The sequence below is a fragment of the Carya illinoinensis genome, chromosome 15 (assembly GCF_018687715.1).
Source record: "Carya illinoinensis cultivar Pawnee chromosome 15, C.illinoinensisPawnee_v1, whole genome shotgun sequence".
NCBI classification, from domain to species: domain Eukaryota; kingdom Viridiplantae; phylum Streptophyta; class Magnoliopsida; order Fagales; family Juglandaceae; genus Carya; species Carya illinoinensis.
Genome location: NC_056766.1, coordinates 44,043,338 through 44,058,379, shown reverse-complemented (window position 1 = coordinate 44,058,379; position 15,042 = coordinate 44,043,338). Strand labels below are relative to the sequence as shown.

At 34.7% G+C, this 15,042-nt stretch overlaps 1 protein-coding gene across 1 annotated transcript; it reads left to right on the top strand.

Annotated features, from left to right (window-relative positions):
• Positions 1-12,647: 12,647 nt before the first annotated feature.
• LOC122297120 (class V chitinase-like) lies at positions 12,648-14,609 on the top strand. The gene is made up of 2 exons (XM_043107025.1): positions 12,648-13,778; positions 14,239-14,609. The coding sequence occupies exons 1-2, from the start codon at positions 12,725-12,727 to the stop codon at positions 14,277-14,279; spliced, it is 1,095 nt and encodes a 364-aa protein (XP_042962959.1). The 5' UTR covers positions 12,648-12,724; the 3' UTR covers positions 14,280-14,609.
• The last annotated feature ends 433 nt before the right edge of the window (positions 14,610-15,042 follow it).

The window sequence follows — 15,042 nt, the reverse complement described above, 5'->3', positions numbered from 1 at the left end:
TCAATATGCATAACATCAAGACTGTGCCGTAATTTTAACTTTGACCAGTATGGAAGATCGAAAAATATACTCTTCTTAGTCCAATTCAACTCAGAAGTAGCTCGTTTTCTCTTTCGTTGTTTTTTACCAAATTCATTACAACCAACATCTACAAATTGTGCAAGTAAATCTTCACCAGACAAATATGGTGGAGGTTGGCCCCATTCAACAGTACCATCAAACATTTGTGAATTTCCCCGCCATCTATGATCACCAGGTAGAAATCGACGATGACCCATGAAACATAATTTTCTCCCGTAAGTGAGCCATTCAGATTTAGTATGTTTGTTACATGTTGGACATGCCATTTTCCCCTTAGTACTCCAACCTGACAAGTTTCCATATGCTGGAAAATCATTTATTGTCCATAAAACCGCAGCATGCATCTTGAACGACTTGCCTGTTGATGAATCAAATGTGACAACCCCATTCTCCCACAAATCTTTCAATTCTGCAATCAATGGCTGTAAGTGTATGTCTATATCATTTCCCGGCGATCTCGGACCTGGAATGAGCAAACTCATCATGAAATATGGATCTTTCATACACTTCCACGGTGGTAGATTATACGGCATAAGTACGACTGGCCAAGTACTGTGACTAGTACTCATGTTCCCAAACGGATTAAATCCATCTGTTGCCAACCCAAGTCTCACATTACGTGGTTCTTCTGCAAACCATGTATGCTCCTTATCAAATTCCTTCCACACCTGAGAGTCAGCAGGATGTGATAAAATATCATCGTTTCTAACTCTGGCTGATGAGTGCCATATCATGTCTGCAGCTGTTGCACGTGACATATATAATCGTTGTAATCTAGGTGTCAATGGAAAGTGGCGTACTACCTTTTGCGGCACATTTTGTTTGTCAGATGTCCATCTTGACTCGTGGCATATGGGACATTCGTTCAACTGCTCATTCTCTTGCCAAAATAATATGCAGTCATTCTTACATGCATGTATTACGTTGTAATCAAATCCAAGTCCTCGTTTCAATTTTTTTGCTTCATAGAAGTTACGAGGAAGTGTATTATCTGATGGCAGTGCCTCCTTAAACAACTCGAGTAACATATTGACAGCCTTAATTGATAATCGGCACATTGATTTTATGTGTAGCAGTCTTACGGTAAATGACAACTTACTGTGTCTTCTGCATCCTGGATATAGCTCACGTTGTGACTCATTCCACAATCGTGCAAAAGTATTATGACCCCCATCATTTGAACTTGATGTGTCCGTGCCACCTTCATTCATAAACATTCCCGCACCGATGTCACCTAACATTTCTTCCATATCCTCATCATACTCATCTCCAACAACATCTGGTTGTACATCTTCATCGATAGCTTCTTCTTCATGTGGAGTATCGAATGAAGTTGGATATGGTTCCCCGTGTAAGACCCAATCAGTATAACCCTTGTCAATACCTTTTACAAACAGATGCTCTCTCACCAAGTCTATCTTATGAGAGCGCAAATTCCTACATGTATTACATGGGCATCTAATACGTCCATCACTATCACATGTACCCAATGCAAACTCTAAGAATTTCTTAACACCTTCAGCATATACGTTGTAATTCTGACCCAAACGATCGCTAACTCGCATCCAACTCTTATCCATGCTGACTATCTTCATTATAAACAAGCACGTGTGCATCAACAAACAAGCATGTATCATGTATCAATCAAGGAGTATGCCACCTTACACCGGGTAGTTGGTCCTATCCCATTCGGAACTGTAAGATCATAGTCGCAAACCTATCCTCTATAATCTGTCACGCCCAACAAAATTTCGGCAGCATATCCCCATAGTTCTCCAAATATGCTCGTCTGGTTGTGTGCACCGACTTATCCATCGTCGATACAACATCACCGAAACTGCATATCCGGAGAACAAGGGATAAATCTGCCAAAATCTTAATGCTGGACGTATAACAGATATAGCTCGATAGTTTGCGAGAATGATCTTACAATTCCAAACTGTCCACTCTGGACAATTCAAGAGTTATCAATCTTTCAATTAAGGCGGATTGATAACTCTCGAACGGGTCTAAGGCTAATATTGATGAACAAGCAATATAAGATATGCCAATATTTAACATGTATCAAACAAATAATTCAACATCATAAATAATTAAGTTTTGTAACAAATCTTAGATGATTTGTAATTTAATTCATTCTCATTTGATTATTTGAATCTTTTAAGTATTTAAGTATTATTAAATGTAGATTATATATATTTAATTTTTAATTACACTCCTGCATTTAAAATGTTAATTATTTTAACACTGCCCAAGAAATCGTTCAAACGGTGTTCGTGACCGTTCGATCTCCTATACAGTCGTTCGAACGGTACACGTACCGTTCGAACGGTTTACATCCAGAAATCACTCGTCTTCAACCTCCGAAAACCCCAAGTAATACAGTCCATATTACATCAAAAGATAGCAAAATATATGACTAACTCATGTAAGCAAACGAAAACACTTATATAAAAACTAAAATGAGGTCAAATTTAAGGAGAATACCTGATTTGGAGAGATAAAGCTTCAAAAATTCCAAACGGTAAAAACTCTTCACCAAACGGTAAAAACAACCTCTTAATCCGAAAATATAAGAGATTGATAGGAGTTTGTAATATTTGAGGGCTAGATTGAAGAATAATGGCGTTGGTTGGAACAAAATGAGCGTGGGAGTGATGCTCGGTCGACTGAAACGAGTCCGAGATTGTGAGGTTCTGTCGTGTAAATGCAGAACATTGCCGTTCGAACGGTTGTTTAATGAACGTTCGAACGTCAAATCGACTAGCGGGAAAAATTTCCCCCGCCGATTTGACGTTCGAACGTGAAAATATACGTTCGAAGGCTAATAATTAACGTTCGAACGGTTATATTATACCGTTCAAACGTCAAATCGATTAGCAGGAATAATTTCCCCCGCTAATTTAACGTTCGAACGTTAATATAAACGTTCGAACGTACTATTAAACGTTTGAACGCCAATAGTAAACCGTTCGAACGTTTAATTATATTGTTGCTTATTGTATTTTTTTTGCACTATACCTTTAAATATAATAATTTCTAAATATACTATAGTTTAGAGCCATAGTAATATAACTATATAATATATAATCAAACATATATTATATAGTTTAGTAACATATATAGTATAAAATATCATATTACATCTAATATAATCAACAAGTACTACATATATTAACCTATTATATATAACATATATATGGTATCATAGCATAGGGTTATATGTATCACATGCATATATATAATGTTTATTTCTATAATATTAATAGTAGATATTTAATAATAGAATATCTACTATTAATATATATAGTGTCATCTATACTAGTATATATATATGTGGTACTAGTTAATATCACATATAATATATATGTTATATAAATACATGAACATGGCTTCATGTATATAGTAGTCTATATTATATTAATTATACTATATAATATAACTTATACTATATACTATATAATATTCAATAGTATAATATATTTTAATTAAATATAATATAATATATACTATAAATTGCCAAAAAATTATATATATAATACATAGTGTTTAATAATATATAAGTGCATTAAATATATTGCATTTAATATTTTTAACAATTAAAATATATTATAATTGAATTAATTATTATATTTAATATAATTAATACGGAATATTGCATTTAAATATTTGAAAACCGATTAATTAGGGATGGCAATCAATATTTAGTTAATTCGTTCGAACGGTATAACGTACCGTTCGAACGGTACTGCATATATAAGCCCATCCCGACGTCATTTTCACGCATTTCCTCCGTGAAAAAGCCTCCAAACCGTCGATCTCCGCCGTTGAACGCCGTCTTCGCCGCCGTCAACAGTGCCCACTCGAAGCCCCTACCTCTAACAACCGGTATTTTTCATTTTTAAAGCATTTTACCGTTTAGATTTAGGTTTTTGATAGATTAATTGTTTAAGTTAGGGTAAACCGATTTATACATCAAAATAATCGGTAGATTTGCATAAATCCATGTTAGGAACATTTATTTAGGTTTCTATTGCATTTATTTTGGTGTAAAATCCAGGGAATCGAAGGATTCCATGGATTTCAATGGCCGAGTCGACTCGGCCTGGAATCCCGATCGACGAATATCGTTCGAACGCTATGCTTAGCGTTCGAACGTTATAACTTAACGGTCGAACGGTCTGTCTGTAACCGTTCGACCGTTAAGTTACATCGTTCGAACGATATAACTAAACGGTCGAACGGTTTGTCTGTAACCGTTCGACCGTTACGGTAAACGTTCGAACGGTGTTTAATATTATATTTATATTATTAATATTGATATTGAGTGACATATTTATTGTTGATAATGTTGTTCAGAATGGCAAATATTATTAAATTGCTGTTTGTTTCAAACTACTGTAAATAGTTCTTTATTGTATTTTTCTTGTTAATGTTATATATCTAGTTTGTAATTATAAATTTCAGGTTGATTATAATGTCTACTTCTAGACCGGCACGTAAGCGACGCAATCTTGGTGAGAGTAGTAGTGGTCCAGTTCGGTAGAGGACAGTTTCACTGGAGCGACCAGTGAAGATTTCTGATTTCCAGAGTCTTATCTGGGAGGGTCATTCATTGCCCTCAATATTCAGTGATCGTAGTTGGGGACCTATCTTGGATGAACGGGAGGAAGCATGGGAGCCAGTCTCCTACATTGACATTGTTGCTGAGTTCTATAGAGAACTCGGCAGTGCCAGCGCAGATGATTCTGGGGCCTACAGTATCACTGTCCGAGAAGTACCCGTTGTATTTTCACGAGATGGACTTGCTGAGCATCTCGGTATTCCTAGGCTGCCAGATGCATATCCGAATGTGGTGCCTAGAGAGTCTGATCCTTCAGTTGAGGCGGAGACAGCTGAGGAGGAGGCATCAGTTTATACTGATGAGGTCGATACCCTTGCTGATCACGAGGTGAGGGATTTGGTTGTCGGTCCAGATGCTCCACCGTATGACGGGACGAAGAGCATCAAACAGGCAGATTTATCTTCTTTCTTTAAGATATTAAATTTGATAATTGCCAATAATATTGACCCTCGGCAGCACAAGACAGAAGTTGGCATTGATCGGACGAAATTTATGATACGGGTCGCTCGTGGCATTCCTATCGACTTGGTGGGATATATATTCGATAGGATTCGATCAGAATCTCGGTACATTTCGATGGATATACTACCATTCGGAGTCCTGATCACCCGATATCTACTATGTGCTGGTGTTGTGCCAGATGTTGCTGAGCGTAAACGGGAGCCGATGGGACCGATAAACAGCACCACCCTCTCACGCAGCACGGGACACTCGAGACTGCGTTTTCGTGCACATGTTCCAGAACCAGTTGATCCTCACAGAGATGCACAGCCGGGAGATCATGGAGTCTCAGCTGCAGCTGCAGAGACATCTACACGGGCCGAGGCATCAGTCCACAGTGTTACTCGTGAGGAGATGGCTGACATAGTGCGTGCAGCGATCAGCGAGCAGACATCAGCAGTGATCGATGCAGTGCGTATGGAGATCCATTCTGCTGTGTCTGAGCTTCGTACAGAGTTTGCTGCCATGTCTGCGACTCAGGTCACCATCAGTACTCGACTGACACAAATAGAGGAACGTATAGCTGCAGTCGAGGAAGTGTGCAAAGACTTGGGGTCTTAATTACTTTATGATAAATTTTATTTATTTATTTCCTGTTTTTTGTATGGACAATATTTTGTGTTTTGTAAATTCAGTATTTAAGTTATATGCAATGGTATTGTTTTATATTTTCTAAACTAATTCTTAATTTAGATTATTCATATTATTTAATTAACCAATTTTTTATAATTACTAGTTAATCTAAATATAATTTGGCAAAAAACTTAAAAAATTAAAACTCTGTCACCGTTCGAACGATTCAAATAACGTTTGAACGGTGAATATGCATCATTCGAACGGTTAATATTAACCGTTCGAACGGTTTATCAATTTCCCTCCAAAATAATTTTGCCTATCGCGCCAATATTACGTTCAAACGGTGAAAATTAAACGTTCGAACGGTTAATCATTAACGGTCGAACGGTTAACTTATTTGGGACAAAAATATTCGTCCCTAAGAATACCGTTCGAACGCGTTCGAACGGTATGGCATAACCATCGTCATTTTGGAACGAAATTCAAATTTCGTTCCTAAATCCCACTTTTTGGGACGATTTTCAATTCGTCCCAAAGTAATTTCGTCCCAAAAAATCATTTTTGTTGTAGTGTAAACCAATCTTGGGTAGCAACCTATTTATTTACAATCCAAAAACATTAACGGATAACCTCTTGTTGATCATGATTTGGGCTCCAATTTGCACGTTAAGGATCTTGATTTGTATCATTCACACATGAGGTCCAATAAAAAAAATAATTGCATAAGAGAAACATTTTGTTTTATATAAAGGGCCGGGATGGGGGGTTTCGAACTGAATTTTCCATTTAGATAACCGAGCTATATGCCATTAGACCATCATGCTCATGGCATGAGAAAAACATTAGATCTAGATCATGAATGTGGAAGAGAACTTAAAAAAGGAAAGAAACAAACATACACGTGAGTCTAGAGAAAGAAAGTTGCTCCATGCAGCTTCATTCTTTTAAGGGGTAATGTGTAATAAGAGCACCACAGGTTGATTCCAAAAATTCTATGTGCAGTCATTTTTATGGACTCCTTTGTACACTCCAGTGATATAATTGGTTGTGTATTAAAAAAAAATTAATCCAGCCAATCATATCAGTGGAGTGCGCAGGAAGTACGCAAAAGTGACTGTATGTAGAATTACTCGATTGATTCACGGTCTGTTTGGGGGTTTTGCATGGAGTATAATTTTTTTTTCGTTATTGTTAATGCATCATGTTCATAATTTTATTTATGTACTATTTAGGAACAATGCATGAACAGTAATAAAACATTGCTTGATCCCGTACAAACCCCATGGATAGGTCTCGTGTCCCCATCATTTTATATATAATTACTCATTTGAATTTATAGTTTTTTTAAATGAATACCGACCTTACTTTCTGTATGATTAATCAATTACATTTATATTTTTTTTTAAATAAATACCCTTCAACTGATTTAGTTAATTTATGGTGACTTAAAAAGGATGCTCTTCTGAGTAGTAATTGGAGTACTCATCAACGTACATTTTATATTTCTGAGGTGTCGTAATTCACACGTACATGATATGCAATAAAATGAATAATTGCATAAGAAAAGCTTAAAATCTAGATGAATGTGCAAGCTGACAACTTAGATATATAAGGAATTAAGAAACAAGCTAGCAAACGGGAGAGTTCCATTTTTTTTTTTTTTTTACGGGATTCTATTTTGAGTTTCTTAATTTTTTTTAAATATTCTTAATGGGGTGCTAATTAACTTGTAAAATGCTATTAGTACGTGGGCATTAGATCATCGTGACGAATCTGTTAGGATGCTCGTAATTAATATGGATTTCTCAGGAAAAAAAAAAAAAAACATTAATCCAAATGGGTTGGACTGGGCCAAAGCCCATGGCCCAAGCCCAAACCCTTTATTTCTTATAAACCCTAAGCAATAATCTTTGTATTTCCTTAGGAAAAAGTTCAGCGCCGCAACACGCACGTAGCATCAGACCCGGGCCTGTTAACATCTTATTCCCTCAACACGCACGCAGCGTCATGTTCTCATGGCAACTCAACGGTGGACCTCGCCGGAGACTAGAAGATGGCATGGAATCCCTAGCCTCTTTCCGCCGTTGAGGTCAACCTCCTCTCCACCTTTTTTTTATATTTATTTTTATTTATTTTTTTATTTTATTAATCACAGAAACTCTGTGGCAGTGAGCCGTGACAGAGACGCTGGCGAGGAGGTTCTCAGCCTCCTCATGGCACTAACCTCCCCTTTTTTTATTTGAATAAATAAATTCAAAAACAATATCCATTCGGTTTCATCTCAAAACAGGTTAAAGTTTCTAAAATTTGTAGCAATTTCATATGCATAAATATACAGGAATTCACATATGCAATTTCACATATATATTATATATATATACATATATATATATATATATATATATATTTTTCATATACAGATCATGAATATCAGTGCGATAATATTACATATGCAGAATCAAAATTATAATTTTATGCATACGTGTGGCGTAGCAATTGATGCGGAATATCGGTACAAAGAAGTATGTATTTTTATCTTTCACGACCGAAAAGAAATATCAAGGTGATATACGGCATGTGCAATATTATATCGAGATCATAAAAAATCTATAACCTAAAGCTCTGATACCACATATTAAATATTTTAACATGAACTTTAACAATTGGATCTTCGATTTTATATGATCTACAATAATAAAAAGTAATAAATAAATGCGTACCTTTCTCCATCAGTTCGATGGAGAATTAGATTTAGCTATGAGGGAAGGATCACCCTAACAACTTTGCCTCACAATTGTCTCACGATAGCAAAAGGCACTCTAATGTTGTAGGTGAGAATCCTTTAACCCCTCTGTGCTATTTATAGACTTCTGACCATTAAGAAATCTCAGAGTTTGTATCTGACTATAATTAGAGATATAAAGTTTTAATCTTATCTCTTAGGAGTTTTCTTATCCTGTTATCATTCATCTTTTATCTAATAAGTTTTGAACTATTTCAAACTCTATTAAGATGGATGTGTGGGACATAAAATTTAAATAAAAACTCTTACATTAAGAACCTAGACCTGGTATCAATTAGGTCATAGCTCATAATTATAAATTCACATTCCTCCATCATAAGTGAGCATTTTATCAATAAAATTTACAAGGTATAATTATTTTAAAAAATTAATTAATTATCAACTTGCTCTTAATTCCAAAAACGATTTAATTGCCAAGAAATCGTGGGTTTTGTTTTATGTTCCATTCCACAACTCTTTAATTTTGTTTCCTATTGGACTCTGTTTTTTCCGATTGTTTACACTAAACTTCCATAGAAAAAGAAATGGAACTTTTTGTCTTACATGCATGACTGATCATGATCAAGTAATTTTAAGTCTCGTTTGAATATACAGTTAAGATAATATGAAATGAGATATTTTGAATAGTAATAAAATTTTTGAATTAAGATGAGATGAAATAGTTTATAAAAAAACATATATTTGAATAGTGAGATGAGATAAGATGAGATAATAACTTTTAATTTTTAGAATTTAAAAAAAGTACGAGTCTCACTATTTTAATTTTCAGCTGAAATGTGTACTGTTCAGTACTATTCATGCATTGTTCTTACACTGCTCACTGTCAGATTTTACTATTTATTTAAATTAATATTTTTAAAATTTAGAGATAAAACATAATGTGTTTGGATATAAAAAAATTACTGTACGTTACAGACGTTAGGTTAGGTTAGGTACCGTGTATCCAAACCGGGTGAAAGTCTGATACGTTAGGTTAGGTAGGTAAATCCTGGAGGTCGATCGACGTTCCATGAATGGATGCCATCCCACTTATTAATAATTTTATCTACTATTCAACAACTTAGACTTTTTGCTACATTATTGTTCACACAACAGTCCTGCATATTGTAGATTCACACTTGAAATAAAGAAAAATCAATATGCAAATATATATATATATATAAAGTTGAGTGTTTTGAGTTTTTTTTAAAGGCCATCATCTAATTTAGAATCCTTCACATGACATGCATTAATACCGTTAATTTGAACACAAGAAAACCATTCTCCATAATTTTAGACTCAATATTTATTAGATTTACTAAGTTCTATTACTATTGGACTCATTCATTGATCATCGTGTGTTAAATAATATATCAAAAGCTCTTGTGTGGACGTACTTACGTTTTGATCATTTATCTTAAGGGAGAGATCATCATCACTTAATAATTAACTTATATTATAGCATTGCAAATTAGTTGAATTTTAATTTGCTGTATATAAATGTTCACACAAGAGCATGACTCGCATGGCATAATTTACATTATGATGAGAGGTACTCTTCGAATAGTCCATGTGCATATATGTCTTATCATTCACGTCAATTCTTAATGAATTTATTTTCCACGTGATCAGTCTACATCATTTGCATGCATCATGATCGAGAGCCTCATGTCTACGGGCGTGATGCACGAAAATATCGTTGGACGGATTGTGAATATTTAATGCTCATATATGCTTTAAAAAATGTGATGGTGGACTTTACAAGCTGTAATATTATAGGTTTTGTTTTAAAAAAGTAACTCGTAAGCTTAATTAATTTTAAGTATACTGAATATATATAGCGAAAGCAAAACTTTTTTAAAGAATTAAGCTGAAAATAATTTTTTAGTATAAGAAAGTTTTTTAGTTTAGCATATCAGCGGTACTATACATGCATGGGTTTTCCATTGTTTTTCACAAATCTCATTCTGCTCATTCTCTTTTATCCAATTTAATATATAAATTTGAAAATAAATAAAAATTTTTAGATTTGAATAAATGAAATGACACATCAATTATACTTGAGTACGATAAATATAATATGAGATAATTGAAGTGTTTTATATAATTATTAATTATATTAAAAAATAATTGATACCCATCCAACATTTATACCGCTAATTTGAAATTTTAAAGTTATAATATTGGGTTCCACAATAATGAATAATGCTAGATTCCTACAGCTCCCAGCTTTTTTTTTTCTTTTTTTTTCTTAGTGATTAAGAAAAATTTATTTAATATTATTGTGAATTTTTTATATTTTTTTAAATATTTAAAAATATTAAAAAAATGATGTGAAAGAACAAAAAAAAAAAAAAAATTAGCTAGCAGGATCACAGCGGTGGCCGTAGCATGCTTCTTTGCTAATACATAGAAAAATTCAATATTTTTTTATTTTTTGGAATATTGAAAAATTTTAAAATGTCAATCCGAGCACCTTAGTATTCTTCTTAACCACGTCATCAACATGTGAAAGAATGACGTCACGTCGTCACATCCATAAAGTCTGTCCGTCTGATCGGTACTTCTGCTTTTCTGGGCCATTAAAAGGAACCGGCAAGGCCGGTGATTGGGAGTTTGCACAACATCAAAAAATTTTATTAATAAAAAAAATTAAGAGAAATACTGATCTTCCAGATGGTGGATCCATGGGTTCCGATAGTTCTTTTAAAAGCACTGTTATGATCTCCCACATTATAGAGCCATTAAGAAATTAATAAAAAATGATACACCACTAACTATATTTTAACTCAATTACTATTACATATTAATATATTAATATTTTCTACTTTAATTCAAAATTTCTGTACTTATGACGGTTCAAAGTAAATAAAGTAATAATTTTTTTGTACTAAATGGTAAGAAAAAAGCTACACAATTTCTTATTATACACACACATATATATATATATATATATACTAGGTGGCAGCAACGTGCAAAGCACGTTTGTCTAATTTTATAAAATGATTATTTATAAAAAATAATATATATTTTATAAAAATTATTGATGTCATTTAATAATTTAAGGCATATTAGAGAAAATAAAAAATTAGTTCAAAATATCATATAATCTAATACATGTTTATAACATCTATAATTTTAGCAAAGATGTATACGAAAAATTTAATAAAATTCTAACATAAACGGTAGTTCAAAATATGTGTCGTTTGATGTTTGTATTATTATTCATCAATTTATGTCATCCTGTAGACAATCAATAGAGACAACATTAAAATTCTTATTTTTCTGTTGGTTGAGTCGATCAGGGACAACATAAAGTTAAAACATAATCTTTTTATAAAATTTGTGGTATAATATTTTCTATATATAGCATATATATAAATCCTAAAATATATTTTGAAGTTGTTGGCCGAATTTACTCTTTCTTGATTAGCTCAAGGATCACGGCCTTTGTAATGTAACCATCATAGCAAGCCTACGTGTGGAATATGACTTAGCGGAAGTTACGTCCTACTACCATGGGAAAAGAAAAAACACTTTGATTAAACACACTTGTATTATATATTATATGAGATTTTTAAATTTGAAATATTCAATAATCTGAGTTAATGAAATGTATAATACACGTATATTATACTTAGGGATTTACGTCTTATGCACCTAATACACGTGTATATGTTAAGGAAAATGAGAAAAATATAATAACTAATCTTTAATTACTTATTATTATATAAACTATTAAGTATTATTATTATTGTGATTAATAAATCATATAACAACATTGAATACTATCTCTCTCAATATTTATGTCAAACCGTTAAAACAAACGGTGTTAACTTTAACGGAAAAACAAGAAAAATCGTTAAAACAAGATTTTCCGTTTCATACATACTTTTTATATATAGAAGATATATTAAATACTGTGATGTGTACAGGTTAGAGAGATCGAGTAGGATTACTCAAATTGTAAACAATTAACTTGTTGTGCAGTTGATCTTATCCCTTTCCAAAATTAATATGCATGCCTTGTTTCTATTTGGGTTTGAAAAGGCTATAAATACGCACGCATACATGGCTAGCAACTACCACTACTCCTACCACCAAACACCAGAAACCAAATATAGTAACTACACCTGCTTAATTCGGCTTTCCTCGATCGAATGGCTTCCAGTGCTGGTAGTACTGATGTTGTGAAAGCCGGATACTGGTTTGTCGGGTATGACAACATCCGGCCGGTAGCAGAAATACCTTCCCAACGCTTCACACATCTTTATGCTGGCTTTGCCGTGGTCAACATTGATACTGGAGAGGTCACCTTTCCTCCCGAATACGAGCAAGAATTCAAAACCTTCCCCGACACGGTTCGACAACGAAACCCTACGGTGAAAGCTCTGTTATCCATCGGTGGTCCTGGCTCACCTGACATATCTCTAGTGGTGAGAGATGATGCTAGGCGTACAAAATTCATAGAGACCTCCAAAAATCTAGCCATGGATCAGTCCGGTTACAATGGCCTTGACCTCTGCTGGCTGTACCCCTCCCCGTTAGACAACGTTTCCGACCTCATGGATTTCCTGAAACAATGGCGTGGTGCCGTGAGCCAAGATGACAAAAAAGAAAATAAAGATGATAAGTTCCTGCTAACTGCAGCGGTGTTTTACCACCCGGCCATTCCCAGCTCAGGCGGAAGGTTTTTCAATTATCCCAACATTTCAGTCTTCTTGGACTGGATCAACGTACTGGCCATTGACTTCTGTACTTCCTCCAACTTATCGTGGGAGACTGGACCGGTTCATGCGTGGTCTAATTCTAAAGAGAAAAGCAGGTACGGTCCGTGCGGAAGTGATGGCATTCGTCACTGGATTAACAGTGGGGTTGCGACCAACAAATTAGTTCTCGGCCTTCCATTTCATGGCTATGAATGGATTCTAAACGACCCGATGGACTATGGATTCTTTGCACCGGCTCATAAAAAAGATGAATCCCCCGAACCCTACAGTACTATCCATGCAAAGATCCTGAATAATAATTTTGACACCAAATATGATGGGGAATATGTTGCTACCTACTCGCATAAGGATAGGATTTGGATTGGTTATGATGATATAACTAGCATCCGTGAAAAGGTTACGGAGGCAATTGAAATGGATTTGGGTGGTTACTTCGCATGGCATGTGGGCGAGGACGACAGGACTTGGACCCTTTCTGTTGAAGGTAATTAGCTGGCATGAATTCAATATCGTATCCTACATATATATCTTGATCGTAAGTACTATATATTAATTAGTATGCATTTAGAACTTTCCAAGCCCGAAGCAAAAAATAAAAACTGAAGTGGCCGATTTCCAAGTTTGTACTGATGCATGAGTATATATAGACTATAGTTCTTGAGTTTGACTTGCATACATGAGTAGTGTAACAACCACCAGATATGTATGTGTTAATGTTATGTAAATGAATGGATCGATAAGATTAATTGAGATGAATAAATGAACAGATCTCATGATTCCTTCATTTTTTTTTAGTATATATTACATGTCCAGTAGATGAAGCTGCCAAATTCCATTACATTATTTGAATTTTCTAGTACTATTCGCACGAATAATTATGCTAGCTTTCTTTTCTAAAAATCCTATTTTCTTTTTTCCGATGAACTTTCTTTTTCTTGTCATAGCCTTCTTCGCGGGGAAAAGGCCGATAGCGCGGCCTAGCTGATGATAAATATCCGGAATGGCCGCCAGTATTGTGAAGAATTATTAACAGCATAGGCCAGCCAGCAATCAGATATGGTGTGTTTGCTATGTATGTATGTGTGCTTGTGTTATCAGTATTAAGGCCAATGGTAGATCATGTTCTAATGTTACAATTATATGTAACATAGAAGCTTGTATCCTCAACAATAAGGCCATGAATGTCTATGCTGTGTTAATTGTATGTAATATAATAAGGTCATTCTTATGGCCACAGCTTGTACGCGCGATAATTTATCATCAATGTTGTGTATTATAATAAAATTATAAAAAGGAAATACTTCCTTCTGTATTATTATGAGTTTGGCCAGCATCTACTACGAATCATAATCACTACAACAAAAAATACTTTTTGGGACAATTATTTCCTTGGAAGAAATAGAAATCATCCCAAAGTGATTTTTAGATCTTCATCACCGTTGCTGGCATATCATCGGCTACCCTCCTGGCCCTGACCCATGCAACAATCGCACCCCTTCTCTTCTTGGGAAGCTGCCTGCTGCTGCCAATTTTGTTGGTGCTAGCTCCAGTCCGATCCCAAGAATCTCAGCAGAAATCTACCAGAAAACTCCCTCACGCCGAACTTTGTTTTTAACCCACAATACGACTGGATTATCGACAGTGGTGTGAACGCGCGACCACAGGAGCCCTTACTGATCCTTCTTCTCGCACCTCCAGTCATCACCCATGGCTCGATCAATTTGGTTACCCACGGGAGAGACCATTCT